The sequence below is a fragment of the Balaenoptera ricei genome, chromosome 14, assembly GCF_028023285.1.
Source record: "Balaenoptera ricei isolate mBalRic1 chromosome 14, mBalRic1.hap2, whole genome shotgun sequence".
Lineage (NCBI taxonomy): Eukaryota > Metazoa > Chordata > Mammalia > Artiodactyla > Balaenopteridae > Balaenoptera > Balaenoptera ricei.
The window spans coordinates 30,495,018-30,514,315 of record NC_082652.1 but is presented as its reverse complement, the minus strand read 5'-3'; the positions used below and the strand labels follow the sequence as shown (position 1 = coordinate 30,514,315).

The 19,298-nt window shown below is 41.9% G+C and overlaps 1 protein-coding gene across 1 annotated transcript in view; it reads left to right on the top strand.

Moving 5' to 3' along the window:
- The first annotated feature begins 3,171 nt into the window (after positions 1 to 3,171).
- Positions 3,172 to 19,298, top strand: part of VAPA (VAMP associated protein A) — a 37,470-nt gene continuing 21,343 nt past the window's right edge. Inside the window, exon 1 of the mRNA XM_059894014.1 lies at positions 3,172 to 3,498. Coding sequence (XP_059749997.1) covers positions 3,420 to 3,498 — 79 coding nt within the window. The 5' untranslated portion in view covers positions 3,172 to 3,419. The remainder of the gene's footprint in view (positions 3,499 to 19,298) is intronic.

The window sequence follows — 19,298 nt, the reverse complement described above, 5'->3', positions numbered from 1 at the left end:
GGCAGAAAACAGACAGGGGCAGAAAGCCGGCCTCCGTCTCACTTTCAAATATCCCAGGAGTGTAACTCACTGGTCGAACTTATTCCAAGAACAGAATCCTACTTGCAAAGGAGCTATTTCATATTCGTCTCTCTTGCTTGGATGTAAGCTTATAAGGGCAGAGACCATGTTTACTGGCTCACCACTGAATCACCCACATGCCGGGCACAGCAATCATTTAACATTTAACATTGATAAGGTAACAGTGCTGGAACAAGGCACTATTCTAAGCTCTTTGTGTGTATTAACTCATTTAATTCTCACAACAAACCTCGGTTGTAGGTTTCGTTATCCTTCCCAATTTACAAATGTAGAACAGGCACAGAGAGGTGAAGTAAGTTGCTATGACCACACAGCAGAAAATGGTGCTTGAACCCAGCCTGTACTCTGTATCCTTCTGCCTGACTGTCTGCTGAAGGTACGCTCATTTAAATGTTTACTGAGTTGAATTATGCAGAGGATTGATCATAAACAAATTCATAATTATAGACCACCTCTAGAGTAAAGGTTAACATATTTAACTATGGAGAAGAAAGTAGTTGTACTTTGTTACCATTTATACTGGAAATTGGTGTGGTTTTTAAATTATTATTATTATTGCCAAATGCACAAGAGATAATCTGTGCAAAGGTGAAAATTATTGATGATTCAAGTAGGTTGAAGTAATATTCAAGGACTTTGTATCTCTTAGACTCATGAAAACTTGGGAGTTAGAGAAATATGCTTGAGTATATTTTTTGCTAATACCTTAGTAAGGGATCTTTATGTAGCCACATTAATCAATGTAAAAAGAGCAATGAACATTGGGCTCCTGTTTCTCCATTCCAAACAATAGATGTCAATTACATTTAAAATTGTTGCCTTAATAACTTCTGGGTGTCATTTTTTGTGGCTTTGGGAAGAGCAAAAATGCACAGAGTAGAAAATTGGGCTACTTCCCTTCCCCACCTCCCTCCCCCCTCTACTTACTGACATAAGATGCTCTCACCTGTGTTTTCATTTCCATATTTAACAAGAAAAGTAACACTTGCTAATTGTTATAAGGTTGTCCTGAGTAGCTGTGTTGTTTGTAAAGTTCTTGGAACTGTTAGAAGAAAGGTATTAATACCAAAGCACAAACCACTTAAATAGTGTGCTATTGAATGAGGGTATGCTGTGCTCTAAAATAGTAATAGGCGAATTATTCCAAAGAAGTTTCATGTATTCTTAGACCACCAGATCTGTAGATTCTTATAGGTTTAGACTCTATACCATTTTTGAAGCGATACTGTGAAGAGAAAAAGTGAAATGGGCAGAGGTTTCTGAATGATATAGACGTGGAAACTGGAATACATCCAATTTCGGCTTCCTCCTGAACTCACGGTGAACACGCCAACATTGCCCCACAGGGGAGAGACTGGCAAAGCCCTCAGCATGCTGGGCCTGCTAACTGGGGTTCCCAGTTAGCTTGCTGGGAAGACAAGTGTCCATCTGGCCGTGGAGGAGCCAGTCCAGCCAGGCTAACTTGCCCATGGATAAGAGTTCTTAGGCAAGTAAAAAAAAAAAAAAGAAAGAAAAGAAAAAAGGAGTTTGTGACAGCTTTAGGGTTGTCTGTTCACGACTAAACATATGTGGGAGCAAATCCCTTGAAGGGATTGTCAACCTAAACTTTTTTTTTTTAACCTTAAGGCCTCTTTTGGTAAACATAGAATTTGTGTATTCTTTAATGAGAACTGAAATTTTAAGATAATTTTGTGAATAAAAGGAACTCAAAGGAGATGTAAATTTAGAATAAGCTTTTCAAACTATTTAATAACCGCTCCCATCCTCCGAGGTTTTCCATTGCTCTCCTTTGGCACAGTCTGGTACGAATGCTAGGTTGGCTGTTCTGGAAAGCTATTCCCAGTTGGCCTCGGATGGCTGGACTGCTGTGAGAACGTAGACTTTGTGCCGCGCCTAGGCCGTGGTTCCATTTGTCTCATTTGTTTTCTAGACCCACTGGGCTGCTCCTTCATGGCAGCGGTATCAGTTTGTCCTTTGTTTCGTGGTGCTTCCTAGGGATTCGAATTTGAGCAGCACTGTAACGGTTTAGTTACGGCACATTCATCTTTTTCATGTTCTTGTCCCCGATTACCCTGGCAATCCGTTAAAGATTGGTCAGCAACTTTGCTGTTGGGATTTTTCTCCTTCGACTCAGTTTACTACAGGCTACCGTAAATGCTGCAGATGGAATTCGTTGCCAACATGTGAACGTGACACTGTTTTGGTTTGGGCTTATCATTATCAATCAAAACTGAAGAACAGATAACGGCAACAAACGTTGTAGATTTTGACTTTTATTTCCAGTTTGATAACGTGTGCCTCGTCAGATCCCCAACGACGCGTCTGCTTCTTAAAGGAGGCGTGTTTCCTCTTCGGCTTTTGCATTACTGGAGAGAATTCAGGAAGGAGGAGAGCTTGGACTGGAGAGCCACAGAATTTAGTTCTACCGACGGAGGGATGGGTAGAATTAGGGAGCACGCTGACAGATCCACGCATGTTTTCCACAGGGCATCTTCTATATTTCTAACCAGGTGAACCTCGGGTCAGTCTCCAGAAGCTGTTTTTTTTTTTTTAGCGCAAACGAGACACCCTCTGGGAACCAAAATGAGTGTTGGCGCGCCCCACCCCTGCCTCCAACCGACCCTTCTCCTTCCCGCCCGCCCACAGCCGCTACTACAACTCCCAGCAAACACCGCGCAGCGCCGCAGGGGGACCAGCTCCGGCGGAGGCCCCGCCCCACGCGGAGCATGCTGGGAGTTGTAGTCAACAAAGCCTGACCACGCCTCCTTCTGCTATTAGGCATTCCCGCTTGGGAGATGGTAATTCGCTGCCGTAGCGGGTTCTCCAGTCTCGCAGCCCTAACTGCGGCTAAACGGGACCGAGGATTGCGCCTTTCCGCCCCGCCGTGCGCGCCGCATCGGTGCCCCAGAGCTGAGCTCCGCCCCGTCGACACCCGCTCCCTTGACAGCTGGGCGGGGATCGGAGCGCGGCGGGCCGGGAGCGCGCAGGCGCAGCAGCCGGCCGCGCGGGGCGGCGTGGAGGGCGGGCCGGGCGCGAGGCCTCGCAGCCGCCGGGGCGCGCACGTAGGCACGCAGAGGCGTCACGTGGGGCGCCGAGGATCGCAGTGCGCGTGGCCGCGGCGGCTGGTGTGGGGTTGAGTCAGTTGTGAGACTCGGAGCTGCGGACGGGCGGGCGGCCCAGCGAGCCGGCGACAGAGCGGCGGGCGTCGGGTTCGGGAGCCGAGCGCTGGCCCCGCGTCAAGTCGGGCCGAGCCGCGCCGCAGTCGCCGCCGCCGCCGCCGCCCCCCGCCCGCAGCCAGCGACCCGCCGCGGGCGCGCCCCCGCTCTGCGCTGTCTCCGATGGCGTCCGCCTCCGGGGCCATGGCGAAGCACGAGCAGATCCTGGTCCTCGACCCGCCCACAGACCTCAAATTCAAAGGTGGGCAGGGGCGGCCGGCGGGAGGGGCGGACTGGCGGGCGGGGGGTGGCGGCCGCGCCCGGTGGGCCCCCTCCCCCGCCGCCCGCGCTCGGCCCCGCCCGCGGGGGTGCGCGTTCCCTTGCTTCCTCCCGCCCCGCGCGCCCGCCGCCATCTTGCGGCGCGCGGGCGCCTCGCTGCGGCGGCGGCCTCGTCCTTGGCCCGCGGGCCGGGGCGGGGTCCGGACGTGGGCGGTGGGGCGGGAGGCCGGGCGCGGGCCGGGCTCTGCGTCAGCGGGGACAGGCGGCCGGACGTCCTCCGCGCCGGGCGACACCTGCGCCGGGGCGACACCTGCACATGGACTCTGGGGCTGCGGGGCCCGAGGGAGCTTCTCGGGGGGGTTTCTCCTGGGGATGCTGAGGGCGTGCGGGGAGCCTGCGGGGAAGCGGGGTTCGTTCCATCTCCCGTCACGGGGAGACCGAATCCGCTTGTGCAGGAGTCCGTATCTTGTCCTTAATTCAGGGAGTCTTCCGAGCACGGAGCCTATGAGATGTGTGGCCGCTCTAGTGCTTAAATCAAATCCCTCGTTGTAGTCCAAGGTTGAGTCCGAAAGGAAAACAGATTGCTTTCCATAGGAAACGCTTTAAATAGCTTTAGGAGTTTTAAAATGTTGTATTCTGACGTTATGAGAGGAGTATTGTATAAAGCCTTCATTTTGGAAGCTCTAGTGCTTTTCCGAATTTCTTTGAATGGAAATGTCAGTGAGCTGCTTGTTAGGTAAGGATTCGGTTTTAAGACAACTCCACGAAATACTAATATTTTGAGAGGCGCTAAGTGCATTTTATTGTAGCAAGTTTATGTGCGCGGCATGATTTTACATAGTTGTAGGCGAAAGGAAAAAAAAAACTTTTGGGGAATCATGAATGTAATGATTTAGATAATACCTAACTCAAATAGCTATTATCTTAGGGTAGAGGAATTTAGTTTAAACCTTTATGGTGTGTGGTTCTTCCGAGAACTTTAGGATTTTGCTTTTATTTTTTGGGAGGCTGAGTTTACAGAGGAAGTTTTCTCTTCTGGTTAACCTGTGTGTGTTGCCATAAGGGACTTGGATGCCGTTAAAACTAGTTTTAGGTCAGGAAATGTTCGCAGAGTTTGACGCTTTCTGCTTAGAGAAGTTGTAATGTTTCCATAGTAAGAGACTAGTAATAGCAAAGAGGCAAGTTAAAAAACAACCAAAAACCCTACACAGTGACTTGCCAAATAGTTAACTCATTTCAGGTATTGAAGATTTACTAGCTATGATGATAGAACAGGTTCTTGTGTTATGGATGAAAGTAGTTCACAGGACGTATTAAAGTTTGGACATAAGTTGACTTTAAAAAAAAAGAGTTTCACTGGAAATTTTATAGGGACACACATTCACTTGGGCCATTTACTTAGCAAACACTAGTGAAAGCTTTGTGCCGGGACTTCCTTGGTGGTCCAGTGGTTAAGACTTCACCTTCCAGCGCAGGGGGTGCGGGTTCAATCTCTGGTCGGGGAGCTAGGTTTCCACATGCCTCACCGCCAAAAACATGAAACAGAAGCAATATTGTAACAAATTCAATAAAGACTTTAAAAATGGTCCACATCAAAAAAAAAAAAATCTTAAAAAAAAAAAAGCTTTGTGCCATCTCTATATTTGATTAAGAGTATTCAACAATGAGTAATTTATTCAGCAGGTATCAGCTTACTTTTGGGGATTCAGTGGTAAGCAAGGTAGAGGGAAGGTCCACAGTTAGTTTGGTTTAATGGGGTAAGCATACAATTAACAACAGTAAAATGTGCTAGGTTTTATCTCAGCCCTTGAAGAACTCCTAGATGGAAAAGACATATAGATGCTGTAACAGAGGCAAAACAAGTATGAGGAAAGAAACCCCTTCTTCCTTCCTCCCGTCTTGCTTTAGGAAGCAGCTTGCTTTCAAATGGGGAAGGGGGAGGGCTGGTCAAGGGAATGGTTTGCTCCTTTACTGATGTGAGAGAAGGTTGGCTTGTACTTAAATACCCAGTGGGTTGCTGTGTGCTTCGGTCTGAAAGTGGGGTAATGGGGAGGATTGGGAAAGAGGAGGGGTAGGATGAATTGGGAGGTGACATTTGGTGTCATTTGAACTTCTTAATAAAAGTTACTCTTCTAGTCAAAGGTAAATAGATTGCTCTGATGGAAAGCTCTCTGTATTCCGAAGAGCAGTTCAACACTAAGTGAGGAGACTCAGTTAGAATCAGCAATCTCTTTATGCTTCATTTGATGGTGGTATAAAAAGTCATTTAACTTTACCGTGAATTACCCGTAATTTTCAGTTTAAGTAAAAGTCTATTAAAGGATAGTTTTGCAAAATGTCACCTGCTGGTAGGTTTATTTGAATTAGTTTGACTTTACATTTGATTAAGATGGTTTCTCCAAGAGTGAGTCATTTAATCATTCTGAGATTGGGTGGTGAATTTTTTTGTTATATGCATAACAAAGTCATCTTGATATGAATTATCATCACTTTGCACAATTGTGGAGAAGCAGATAGCAGTTTAATAGATTTTCTACATACCTCAATATTTTATTGAAGTTTATTGTTTTCTACAATTGTTTATATGAAAATACGTTTAGAATGATGTCATGAATTCTAAAGTAGTTCTTTTGTTGCATTAGTAACGAAAAAGAGGTAGATATTTTCAAATTCTGTTTTTTAAGCCCTGGCAGTAATTTGATGTAGAATTCAGATTTGAAATTTGATATTACATGTGAGAGACTTTTTTGGGGTGGGTCCTTAAAATGTTTATTTACTATTATAAAATTTCTTCCTTTGTATTATACAACATTTTATTTTTCCAGCCTGTTAATAATTCTGGAGGAGAGTTTGGAGAAGAAAGTTTAGAAAATGCTAAAATAAATTGTGAATGTATTCTTCCTCCTAATGATCAGAGAAAGAGGAAAATAGACCAAAACCATTGTATTGAAGGTGGCCCATAACAGTAACATCAGTAAAGAAAACTAAGCTCTCTGAGTGACGAGGGACCTGCAGTGTGTCAGCCAAAGCATCTTTGAATAGCAGCACATCACGATGAGGAGGCCTGAGTGAGGATGGGGAATACTCCTCCTCTTGGTGGGTATTTGGCACATTTTTAGGTATTTCAGATCATTCCTGTTTCACAGTGGCTACATCAAATCCCTGGGGTGATTCCGGCCCCCCCCTCCCCCAAATAGGACATGGTTGTCTTATTACTCTATTCCTTAACAGTTTTCAAGGAGCTCTCGACTGCCCACCAGATAAAAGCCTAAGTCTTAGTGTGACATACAAGCCCTTCCGTGATGTGCTGTCTCCTCTTGTTGCACCTGTTCGTCGGCACACGTCCACACTTTCTTCTCTGAGAAAGAAAAACCCTTCTCATATTTAAGCTTATTTGTTCTGTTATTTTTGCTGGTTAAGGTAAAAGTCTTTCATGACTCAGACCATGTTCCATCAGATATTTTCTCGGTCATGTTTTCAACCACTGGCTTCTTCCTTTAAACATAAAAATGCACTTAAGTCTTTCATTTTAAAAACAAATAAGCCAACAAAATACTTCCTTGACTCCCAGCTCCTTGTGGTGCTTGCCCCTCCTGTGCTTCATTTCCTTTGCAGTCAGACTTCTTGGAAAAGTAGTTCATGTTCCCCGTCTCCCTGTTCCTCTCCTCCTGTCCACTGTCCTCCCTGCTTCCTGATGGCTGCTGCAGTGACCACTGCCACTTTCTCTCTGCTTTGATCTCTCTTGGGCACTTGCCATTATTGACAGTTCGTCTTTTTAAAAACTCGATTCTTTTGCCTTCTGTGACACAGTTGTCTTCTGGTTTTCTTCTTTGCTCTTTACTGTCTCATTTGTGACCTTTTTCTTAAATGCTCATGTTTCTGAGATTCTGACTTGGTTTCAACTTTATCTCACTCTGAACTTCCCTTGTTCAGGCTTCCTTGTTTTGAGGGCTTCTCTTTCCCCTCCTTGCTCTCTTTTTGCACACATTGGTACACTCCCAAATCTGTGTTGAATTCAGACTTAAAATCACCTTTGGAATACATACTAATTACTTATTGACATTTGGATTTGAATGTTGCTCAGACATCTCAAACTGCGCATATCCCAAACTGGTTTTTTACATTGAGGTTAAGGGGGAGACGGTACAGGTGTGGAGGTAGTGGAGTGATGTCATATTTGTAGTTAAGGAAACACACTTCTGGTAGCAATATGGAGTAATATGGGAGGGAGAGATGAATTAGGCAGCTGCTGCTGTCCACGCAAGAGGTGACCGCTTGTGGGGTGGTGTTGGAGATGCAAAAAGTTAAAGACCGTCAAGCTGGTGAGACCCGGGGGTCTCTTAGGTGTGTGCACTGGGAGAGTGTGTCTTGAAGGCTCTGATTTCTGGCTTACACACCTGCAGAGAGGGGAGAACAAGCCCTGGCTGTCTCATGAGAACGGGTGCGTTTTACCCAGGAGGAGTGGGAGAGGAAGGTCCTCATCTCCTTGGACAGGTTAGCTACATTTAGGTCCTTTCAGGGTTGTCACGAGGAGGTGAATCGTAGGCCTTTGGTGGTACGGGCGTGTTACTCGGGAGAGCTCTGGGCTTGGCCAATTTCTTTGCTTCAGGTGACTCTCTTTCCTCTACTGGTCAGCAGCTGGTCTCCTTTTCTCTAGCATCCCCTCCCTCCAGCCTGTCGTCTACACGGATGCTAGAAAGAACTACCCTTTGAAAAGTGCACACCTGATACCGTTGCTCCCTGGGTTGAAGAACCTGCACCATTTTCCCATTATGCACTTGACAAAGCTCCACATCCACCGCCTGCCTCTTCATTTCTCTTCTGCCGTAGCTTTGGTTATATGAAAGCATCTCTCCAGATGCTTTCAGCTGTTGCAAGCCTCTCCAGATGCTCTTTTCAGAGTGTTGTCCTCCCTCCTGTCAGGCAGGCTTTCTCCACTTCAAGAGCCCCTTCCTCTTGTGCTGTCTTTGATTTTCCCAGGCCACTTGGTCACTGCCTTCTTCATGCCACTATCCAAGCTTGTGCTTATCTGCAGTTACAGCACTCACCATTGTATAGTATTTATGTTTACGTACTTTTCTCTCACAATCTGTACTGTAAAGTACTTGAGGATATGCTCATTTATTTTTATGTCCATAATAACAAGATCTGGCATGGGATGATTGTCCAGTGAGTGTTGATTGCACTAATAAGACTCAGATGATTTCTCCTGTAATTCATGTTTTCTGTCTTGGATCTCTTTTCAGTAGGGTTTTTCATCTGCCTTTGCAGGTACTTGTGTTTTCAGAGTTTTGTAGTTACAGAAAAGGGTATTTTGTTAAGAGCTGACTAACGATAGATACATTGTTCATTCTTTATGCTTCACCTTTTTCATTTGTTAAGTGAGAAGTGGAACTGGGTGATTTCTTGGGTGGTGGTCGGGCTGTCAGGGTTTGTGAATGTATATGACAGTTGAGTGCAAAAGGAAGACACAATTTTTCCCTGCAAAAGAAAAACACAGTTTTTCTCTTTACATATGTAAAGAATTGGGAGACCTTGATTAGTTAAGTTCTGCAAAGTTTGGTATTTTGTGATTGTTAGTGTTGGTAATTTTGTTGTTGGTTTACTGTACTAGTTACCTGTTAGATTTCCTTTAAGACCTTCCTTAACCATACACAGATGGTCTGTGAAGAGAGTTTGTTAGCAAGGACCCTTTTATTTTCTCAGAGGCTCTTCCTGACTCTCTTTTTCTTGTTGCTTTTCTATCTTGACTGACCGACCCTTCAATGAACTCCTGTCTTTCAGAGGAGATAGTGGTTAATATAGGATGGATCCTACTTTCTTTCATAAAAAGTTGGTTTAAAAGAAAATTACGTGTTCGCCAGTTTATTAAACTTTACAGACCACAAAATGTAATATTATTTTGTATAACTACTAAAGAAAAATTCTTGTTAAAAAAAGAATTAAATGCAAGAGGGGGTTATTTTTGCAAATGCTTGTTTACTGGGTTTATTATAACTGAAATGTGACTCAAATTACTCTGTTTAAAATTTCTTATGAAAACTTTCAAATATTTATAAAAACCTTTATACACTTAACGAAACCTCTATACTCTTAAATTTAATAATTTCATATATACTTAAGTTTAATGATTATTAGTATTTTACTGTGTTTTTTTGGGGGGGTGGGGTTACCACAGTATTTTAAACAAATTCTGGCTGTTAGCATCTCAAGCTTAAATATCTGAGCTTGCATTTCTAATAAACAAAAAAAGGGTAATTTTCTTTGCAGAATCATGACACCATTGTCACTTAATAAAACCAAAAATAATTCTTCAATAATCTGATATTTTGTCTATTGAAATCTTCCCAGTTACAGTCCTGGTTTTTAGTTGGTTTGTTCAGTCTATGCATTGCATGCGGCTGTTGTATCCAGGTCGTCTTATCTTAACAGTGCCTCCACCACTTCCTTTTTATCATGCCATTTACTTGTTGAAAAGACCAGGTCGTTGTCCAGTGGAATGTCCTATATTGATATTTCTGGTATGTAGTTCCTGTAAATTTGGAGTTGGATTTAAGGGCTTGAAGATTCAGGTTTCAGTATTTTTTTGGTAAAAATACTGCATAGATAGAATTGTGTCACATCAGGTGTGGATAACGTCTGGTTGTCCAACTTGTAGTGATGTTAAGTTGATTGGTGATGACCGCCTTATCCCTCCCTTGAAAAGTTGCGTAAGTATGAGTGCATTTATGGTAATACGTGTGAGGGAAAAGATCAGAAAGAAAATAACGTTAGCAGTCATTAGCTCTACTTTAGGATGCTTTTGTTTTCACGTTTTTACTTTTCTGTGTTTTCCAAGATTTCTGCAATGAACATTCAGTGCCTTTAATGGTAAGAGAAAAAAATTATTTTGTTATTAGACTCAGTACTTTGAGAGGTTATATCAAAAGTCTCGTTTGTCCTACCTGTAATACTTTGTTTTATTTTTTATTAATAACTTAAGCCTTTTATACAGGCTGAAGTCTTTTTTTTTTTTTTAATAATAAAGCAGTTATATAAGGTCAATAGAAAACAAGTCTGTAACTATACCGTAGCAGTTCAGAAATCAAGGCATATAAAGACAAGTAGAAAATCATGTTTGTTTGAAAGCAAATCTAATTTATAACTAATTGTACATACATCTGTTAAGTTTCATTGGGCTCTTACTGTTAGGATCAATTGGTGGTCTCTTGTGAGAGCGTGGTAGATTAGTTTGGGGTATTTATTTCTCAGAGAATGGGCCCTGCCCATAGACTGTATTAGAGGCAAGTAGGTCTAAGCAGCGTGTAAGTTCACAGGATCCCTCTTCGTCCAGACAGTGCGGAGGGTTCAGTGGTGGGCACCTCGCCCAAGGCCAGCCAATATAGACATACTGATGATTGGCTAGTCACAATGTTGAAGCCTCCTCTTTAAACACGATAGGTTTTAGAATTTTAAGGTCACAGAGACTTGGAGACAGTGGCTGATTTGGGCCATGTCAAGCAGAAGTAGCCAGTTGGGAGAGAACAGGGAGAGGAAAGCAGGCAAGAGAGGTCTTGTGGTTCCAGTATCAGTTTCTCTTGAATGCAGCCTTTTGTGAGGCCAGCTGTACCTCATGTCCTGTGTCACTGAGATTGCTTTCATCTTTATAATCAACGCTTAAGTATGATTTTATTCTTCATAATAAAATTCCTTGCTTAAATAAAATTAGACTTTAACATTTATGAGACTGTGTTCAACTTTATGACTGTGATACATATTTCACTTTATAAAAATAACCTCAACTAATGTCTTAAATTTTTATAAATACCATTTTTGATGCCGTGTCATTAATATACCATAGAATTTATTTTTTTAAATTTTATTTTATTTTTGGCTGCATTGGGTCTTCATTGCTGCGCACGGGCTTTCTTTAGTTGCGGTGCACGGGCTTCTCATTGCGGTGGCTTCTCTTTGTTGCGGAGCATGGGCTCTAGGCACGCGGGCTGCAGTAGTTGTGGCACGTGGGCTTAGTAGTTGTGGCTCGCGGGTTCTAGAGCGCAGGCTCAGTAGTTTTGGCGCAGAGGCGTAGTTCCGTGGCATGTGGGATCTTCCCGGACCAGGGATCGAATCCGTGTCCCCTGCATCGGCAGGTGGATTCTTAACTGCTGTGCCACCAGGGAAGTCCCAGTATACCATAGTTAGCTTAGCTACTTTTCTCTGGCATTTGGGGAGTTCTCTAGGATAGTTACCTCGAACATTTGGTACTGTTTTCAAAATTCAGGCTTAAATGAATGAGATGTTTAGTTACTTACGTTTCAGCTTTTAAAGGATGTGATTGGATTCAGTGGCCATTTTTAAAAATAGTTATGTTAAAGAATTGTTAATATGAGAGAGCTTTAAAGTACTGGTTTGTAATATAAATTGACAGATTTCTTATGGGCCTACATTTTGACAGCCTTTTATTTTGTAGCTATATACTTCCATATATACTCATCCATATATATTTACACGTGTGTGTGTATATATACATACATATTTTTATTTTGGTACTTGGATAATCTGACATGAATTTGAGTGACTGCTGTACCTTTAAAGGTATAGAGCACCTTTACATCATGGAGTGTGTTTTCTGTTTGTTTTCTCTGTGAACAGGTTTTACTTTTATAGCTTATAGGGGAAGATGAATCCCTTGGTTTTGTTTTCTAAGTACTGTTCTCACTGCGAAAAATCTCAGTAACAGCACCTTCAAAAGATAGCTTTTTCTGAATCTTTTCAGTCCCCACCCCCCCCACTTTAAAAATAAAAGATTTTATGAACAAATTAAGGTAATATGAATTCACGTTTAACAGTCCCTTCTGATTATAAAATCAATGCTTAATGTAGAAAGTTGAAAAAGCATAGAACAGTATAAAGCAAATAAAAATTACTCAATCCTACCACCTATAAATAACCAGTTTCTTTTTTAAAAAATATATTTATTTATTTATATTGGCTGCACCAGGTCTTAGTTGCGGCATACAGACTTCTTAGTTGTGGCATGTGAACTCTTAGTTGCGGCATGCATGCGGGATCTAGTTCCCTGACCAGGGGTCAAACCCAGGCCCCCTGCATTGGGAGCACAGAGTCTTACCACTGGACCACCAGGGAAGTCCCTAAATAATCACTGTTAACAGTTGATTATTTTTTCTGTGTATGACTCTTTTTTTTTTTTTTTTTAAAGAAATTCACATTCCTTTATTTATTTATTTATGACTGTGTTGAGTCTTCGTTTCTGTGCGAGGGCTTTCTCTAGTTGCGGCAAGTGGGGACCACTCTTCATCGCGGTGCGCGGGCCTCTCACCATCGCGGCCTCTCTTGTTGCGGAGCACAGGCTCCAGACGCACAGGCTCAGTAATTGTGGCTCACGGGCCCAGTTGCTCCGTGGCATGTGGGATCTTCCCAGACCAGGGCTCGAACCCGTGTCCCCTGCATTGGCAGGCAGATTCTCAACCACTGCGCCACCAGGGAAGCCCATGTGTATGACTCTTTTATATCCTATATTTTTTAGTTAATATTATTGTGATAATTTTCCCACGTTATAAGTATTTTGCTTCTAATCTAACAGGAGCTTTAGATCTGTAAATGGTGCTAAAAACATTTATTACAGGTTCTCCCGAAGATATCCATTTCTCTTTTATTCTTTCCCATCCTGCCTACCTAGATTTTAAAGAGTAATCTAAACTCTTCAGATATGGAACGTTTATTTCTGTTTTAACAAAGGTGTTAATTTAAGCATATTTAATGTTTAATCCTGAGTGCAAGCATGAAAAAAAATTTTTTTATGTGTGTGTACATCTTATTTTTCTCTAGAAAGTTACACAGTGGAAGGACATAAGATTTATATAAAAATGTTACAAATCAAAATGTTTCATTTCTGTGTGAAGACAATGTTGTTTATTCTCTCCCACTTGTTTTCAGGATTGTGTCACAAAGATTGTTTAGGTCAGAGTGAGCAGTCTGTGCATCAAAAGGTCAGAAAAAGTACTTCTAAAATGTTTAGTAGCTTTATACAAAATGTCAGTGAGGCTGTGATCATGTAGGATTGAATTACCGGCCATGTTACCACGGAGTAGTAGGTGTTTTCTAATTAAGGCAGTAAGTAAAGTTGTTCATAAATGTCACATACTTTGAGGGCTGAGAGGAGTCTTAGAGATGGTTTTGTGTACTGAGCTAGAGTGGAGGGTTAGACTGTGCTGGAGAAGTGACATGATTTGCTCAAGGTCAGTCCCCTTGTTGATGGTGTTAGATTGTGAGCCTCTAACTCAACACACTGCATTATGCTTTTTACAAAAGTCAGTACGTACACCATCAATAGCAGACCGCCCCCGCCCCCCCGCCCCCCGCAGGAAGGTGATGGATGAGTATTTAACTTTGTGCTCAAAACACTGCTGTATTAACTGAAAGTGCTGAAAAAGAAAGAAAAGACATGGTTCCTGCCTGTTGGTTACTTTTAACTATAACTTTAAGCCCCTAGAGTGGGAAAACTTTTTTTTTTTTAATGACAACACACTACTATGTTAAGTGGATTTTGGACATTTTTTTCATGATACATTTTGAAATTCTTTGTTGATTATGTAATGTGGATAAATAAGGGCAGTGAAGCGGTTTAAGAAATCAGAGCTTTTCTTAAATAGTAGAAGACTTAAATAAAATAGGCAAGTTTGGCTTTTGTATTTATCTCAGGGTCCATACTTTTGTAAGGTTAATGAAAGCTTATAAAAAGATATGTTTAGTGCTTTAATAACTAAACCATCTTGAATAGAAATGACTCATTTTGTTTCCCGGAAAGTGGTCTTCTGTTTATTTTTACACTAATGTTTGTACAATAATATTTATTCAGTACCTACTATGCCAGGGATTGTCCAGCTGGGGATACAGCTGCAAATAGAACAGAGACCCAGTCTTCATGGAGCTTACATTCGCTCAAGTCTGAGATTTCAGTGTGTTTGGGAAAAAAATACAGTAAATAAATTAAGGTAACTTCATCTTTAAAATTTGTAATGAAGATGTTTTAGGGCTTTCTTTGATGTAAAACATAAAAACTGTTTTCTTGGTGTTTGATACTTGTTTCCAGAAATATTCATCCTGTGGAACCAAGGGAAATACAATAAAATATCCAATAAAAATCTTTTTCTTATATTACTGATTTGACTACAGTTTCATGCTTTAACGCTGCAGAAATCCGCCTGGAATGGCTTATGAATTAGGAAATAAATAGAGCTTAGGTATTTGCATAAAATACATAGAGAATTTATGAGAGTTCAGGCTCTGGAGGCAGACCTGACTTCCCACTTCCATGGCTTTGTGCTTGTCTGACCTTGGACAAGTATTCTAACTTCTGACTCAGAGTTGACTCATCTGTAAAATGAGGATAAGTAATAAAAGTATCAGCCTCATAGGCTTGTTATTAGGGTTAGTGACATAATTCACGCAAAGTTCTTGATACATGGTGAGTGTCCAGTAAAGGCTAGATTGTAAAAACTTCTGTTATCACTGTTTTTACTAGTACTGTTGCTGCCATGCAACTGTTACTGAGGGAGTTATTAGTAGATGTTCTGTATGCTGTACAGCATATAATTCAGATGTGTGATTAAGTTAACGTAGCAAGACATATTCAGCAACATAACCCTGTGTTACTGGAAAGCTGTTTAATCAGTGATGCAGCCGTTAATTTGCTAACACCTGTGGAAACATTGAAGCAGTCATCACTGACTTCACTACAGCTACATTATTTATATATTTGAGCTGAGCATCCAGCCTGCCTCATTAGGATTTTTACCTATTCTGTTTCAGTACAGATAGGATGGAGGAGTGAAAATGTCATGCTGGGGTAAATGATTTATGAATACCTAGAGTCATAGCAGAACGTACATACTTCTGATTTTTTTTGTTGTTATTGCATGTTGATTAAGAACAATCCATGTGATTGCTCAGCCATACTCAGGTTAAGGCCGGTGTGCATTACTCCAGTTCATTCAGGGATGAGCCGGTTTCTTCTCAGGGAGCTTATAGTTAGTGGGTGGTTTAAGACGTACATAAATAATAAAGTGAGACGTGCGGGGAGAGAGAGGTAGGGACACTGTGCTATGGTAGTTGTATGGTCACCCTTGTTTCTCCTCAGCGATGCATGCTTTGGTTCATTGCACTTTCTGTTGTTATCCTCCCGAGGTCACTAACTCAATCTGTACCCCATAGCCAAGAACTCAGAGCTTGTCCAGAACCGGAGAGTCTGAAAGGTGAGCCTGCTTCAGTGTTACAGGTGCTGTAGAAGACATGGGACTCCTGGGTTTAGAGACAAAGGATGTTATTCTCAGGGCACTGCAGGCAGCAACTTCATAGTTGTGTTGGTTTCCTTTGCCCCTCAAATTCCATGGGGGCAACACAAAGGGGTTCAGTGCAGGTGGGTGCTGCCCACCTGGTGGCTTTGCGTCATAGCTGAGAAACCTTGAGTCTAGGACCCCTGAATCTTTTGTGATGGGCTGCACAGAAACCTGCCTGACCTTTTTCCAGAGGAGGACCTGAGCATTATCACACTGGACAGTAAACAAACCTGCCCTCTCCTCAAGAGGGAGATGCTGACAGTCAGATGCAAGACTGTTTACAAGGATCTACTGTAGTAGATCCTTGAAAAGACAGTCTGTATGAAAGCCTCCAGGGCCTCAACTGGCAAAAGGTGCAGAAATGCTAGAGACCCATGGAGACTTGTCTCACAACAGACCTCCGGGTTGCTGGTCTAAACGATGCTACGGAGTTCGTGAGTTAACATTCATGCACATAGCCTGTTTATTCTTGAGCTGCATCCCAGAGGCCTTTTCTGTTTCTGAAATGCTCCATGCTATATTCAGGACCACTTATCCTGAAATAAAATTTGATTCTCTTCTTAGTAAGCAGATACTGTTGAACTCAAGTTGATATACATGCTGAGGTGTTTAGGAGTTTTCAGTTACTTTGGAATGCATCAAAATAAGATGGATGGATGGCCAGAGATGGCTAGGTAGATTGATAGGTCTCAAAGTAAGTAACAGCAAAGTGTTAATTGTAGAGTCTAGGTTACGGGTGTATAATCATAATTGTTCACTGTTCAATTTCTTTGAAGTTTTTCAAAATGCGGGGGGAAAAGCCAAGTGCTCTCTCCCCTTATTTCCCCCAAGTCAGTTTTCTTTGCAACTAAACAAAGCCTGGCATTTCAAGAAAACTTTAACGGCAATTTACATCAAAATAGGTATATATGATAACCATTTAAGAAACTGTTTAGTCAGAGTGGTTCTACTTTTAGCTGTTTTTAGCTTAATTGTGTTCCTTTTAAGAGTGGGAGGTTTGGAGAACTATTTAAGAGGAAATCATTGCTCTAAATTTTTTTTATGACATTATTATTTTTTTTAATATATTTTTTATTTATTTATTTTTGGCTGCATTGGGTGTTCGTTGCTGTGCACTTTCTCTGGTTGCGGCGAACGGGGGCTACTGTTCTTTGTGGTGTGTGGGCTTCTCATTATGGTGGCTTCTCTTGTTGCAGAGCACGGGCTCTAGGCATGCGAGTTTCAGTAGTTTGGCACGCAGGCTCACTAGCTGTGGCTCGCGGGCTCTAGAGCACAGGCTCAGTAGTTGTGGCGCACAGGCTTAGTTGCCCTGCGGCATGTGGGATCTTCCTGGACCAGGGCTCGAGCCTGTGTCCCCTGCATTGGCAGGCGGATTCTTAACCACGTCGCCACCGGGGAAGTCCTGCTCTAAATTTTAGGTATACAGCGTTTCATGCCGGAAATATATTTTTAGGTAAAGGAGTCAGGCTAGTCTCACTTAGGACATCCTTCTGGGTGAGCTGCCCTAAACTTTTCCTACATTTTTGAAGTTTGAGGTTCCAAGTTTTTTCCAAACTTTTTAACACAGGGACCATATTTATGTATGTTATATTTCCATCTGTTAGAATTTGGGACTGAGAATAGGACTTTGGCTTACTGGGAATGATAATGTAGTAGAGCTAGGATAGAATACTTAGTGACAGGAAGTGGCGTGGGAGATTGAAGGAGGGCAGCCTGTGTAATTAAAAGGTGGAGTTTTAAAATTTAATTTTGTTTTTTCAGTAAAAGAGTTCAAATAAATGTTATCTGTGTGGAATTTTGTTTTATATGGTATATTTTTACATATAAACAGTGAAATTTCATCTGTAAAGTAGGAGGTATCAGATGGTATCTGTGGTTGGTGACTAGTTTACAATCAAGTAATCATAAAATGGACTGTTGCAGTGATTGTTCCTAAATGTTAAACTAAGCATTTATATTGAACAAATGGCAGGATTGTCTTCAATTACAAGGATTAAGTTTTAGAAATCCTCAAAACATGAGTATTTATTTCCTATATAAGTTGCTTCGAATGTTTCACTTTTTCATCAAAACACTGCTTTTCACTTTTTTTTAAAATTAATTAATTAATTAATTAATTTATTTTTGGCTGTGTTGGGTCTTCGTTTTTGTGCGAGGGCTTCCTCTAGTTGCGGCGAGCGGGGGCCACTCTTCATCGCGGTGCGCGGACCTCTCACTATCGCGGCCTCTCTTGTTGCGGAGCACAGGCTCCAGACGCGCAGGCTCAGTAATTGTGGCTCACGGGCCCAGTTGCTCCGTGGCATGTGGGATCCTCCCAGACCAGGGCTCGAACCTGTGTCCCCTGCATGGCAGGCAGATTCTCAACCACTGCACCACCAGGGAAGCCCTGCTTTTCACTTTTTTTTCAGTTTAATTTTTTTAAGCTTACACCAAGGGTCAGCTTTTCTTAAAAACAAGAACAACAAAAAAAATCTTTACTGTTTTTCATAAAAAAAAAATATGTACAGTTTAAAGAATTATCAAGAAGTCAGTAGCTCTGCAGTCACTGCTCAGGTTCAGAAATAGAACTTGTGTGTTGCAAAGCTCTCCTCATACCCTCTCCCTGCAAAGTTAACTCCTGTTTTTTATGGTAACCATTTACTTGTTTTTCTTAATGGTTTAAACACGTAAGCATTGCAGGGGATATTAGTAAAGCAGGAGATTATTGATATAATGCAGTGGTTTTTAACCTTATTTGACACGATATCCCATTTTGATATTTTATATTTTGTAATGCCCATTTTTCCATCCTGAAGTGAAATTCATATATAAAATTACCTACCGACATACACAGTTAAAATTTTTTAATATAATGCCTTAACTATAACATAAAGGAGAAGAAAGTGAATTTGTGATGAAATATGCATTTCAATGTGTAAATGTTTGGGCATGACTGTAGTAGAAGACTAATGAATTAGCCAGATGCCTGTAACTTACTTAAATAAATGAGTTTGGATTTAAGGGAAGTTAAGGGAGGAGTTATCTGATAGAGGGTTTTCTCTAACGTTTTGAAATAAGGGCAAGAGAATATTTATGCATGTGGGTAGAATCATGTGAATGTGTCACCCATACATGTGTGCTGACTGGGCCAGACGTTTGTAGGGATTTAAGTGTCCTGAGTGACATTGCTGTTGGTAGAATAATTTTCTGTAATGGTAAACTCACCTTGCAGAGTTTTAGGGAAAGAGAAAAAGGTTTCTTGTTTTACACAATAGATGTATTTCTGGGAAAGAGGGTTTTTTTCTTAAACCAATGTGTGGATTTCTGGAGGGGTATGTGAAGATCTGGTGGGATGGGGGCCTAATACTGTACTTGATTGCGTGGATCTACCCGGGTGTTGCGAAATGTCTAACATCCTGTTCCTCTTCCCCCCCAACAGTAGCACCACCCAGTCCTAATGTCAGAC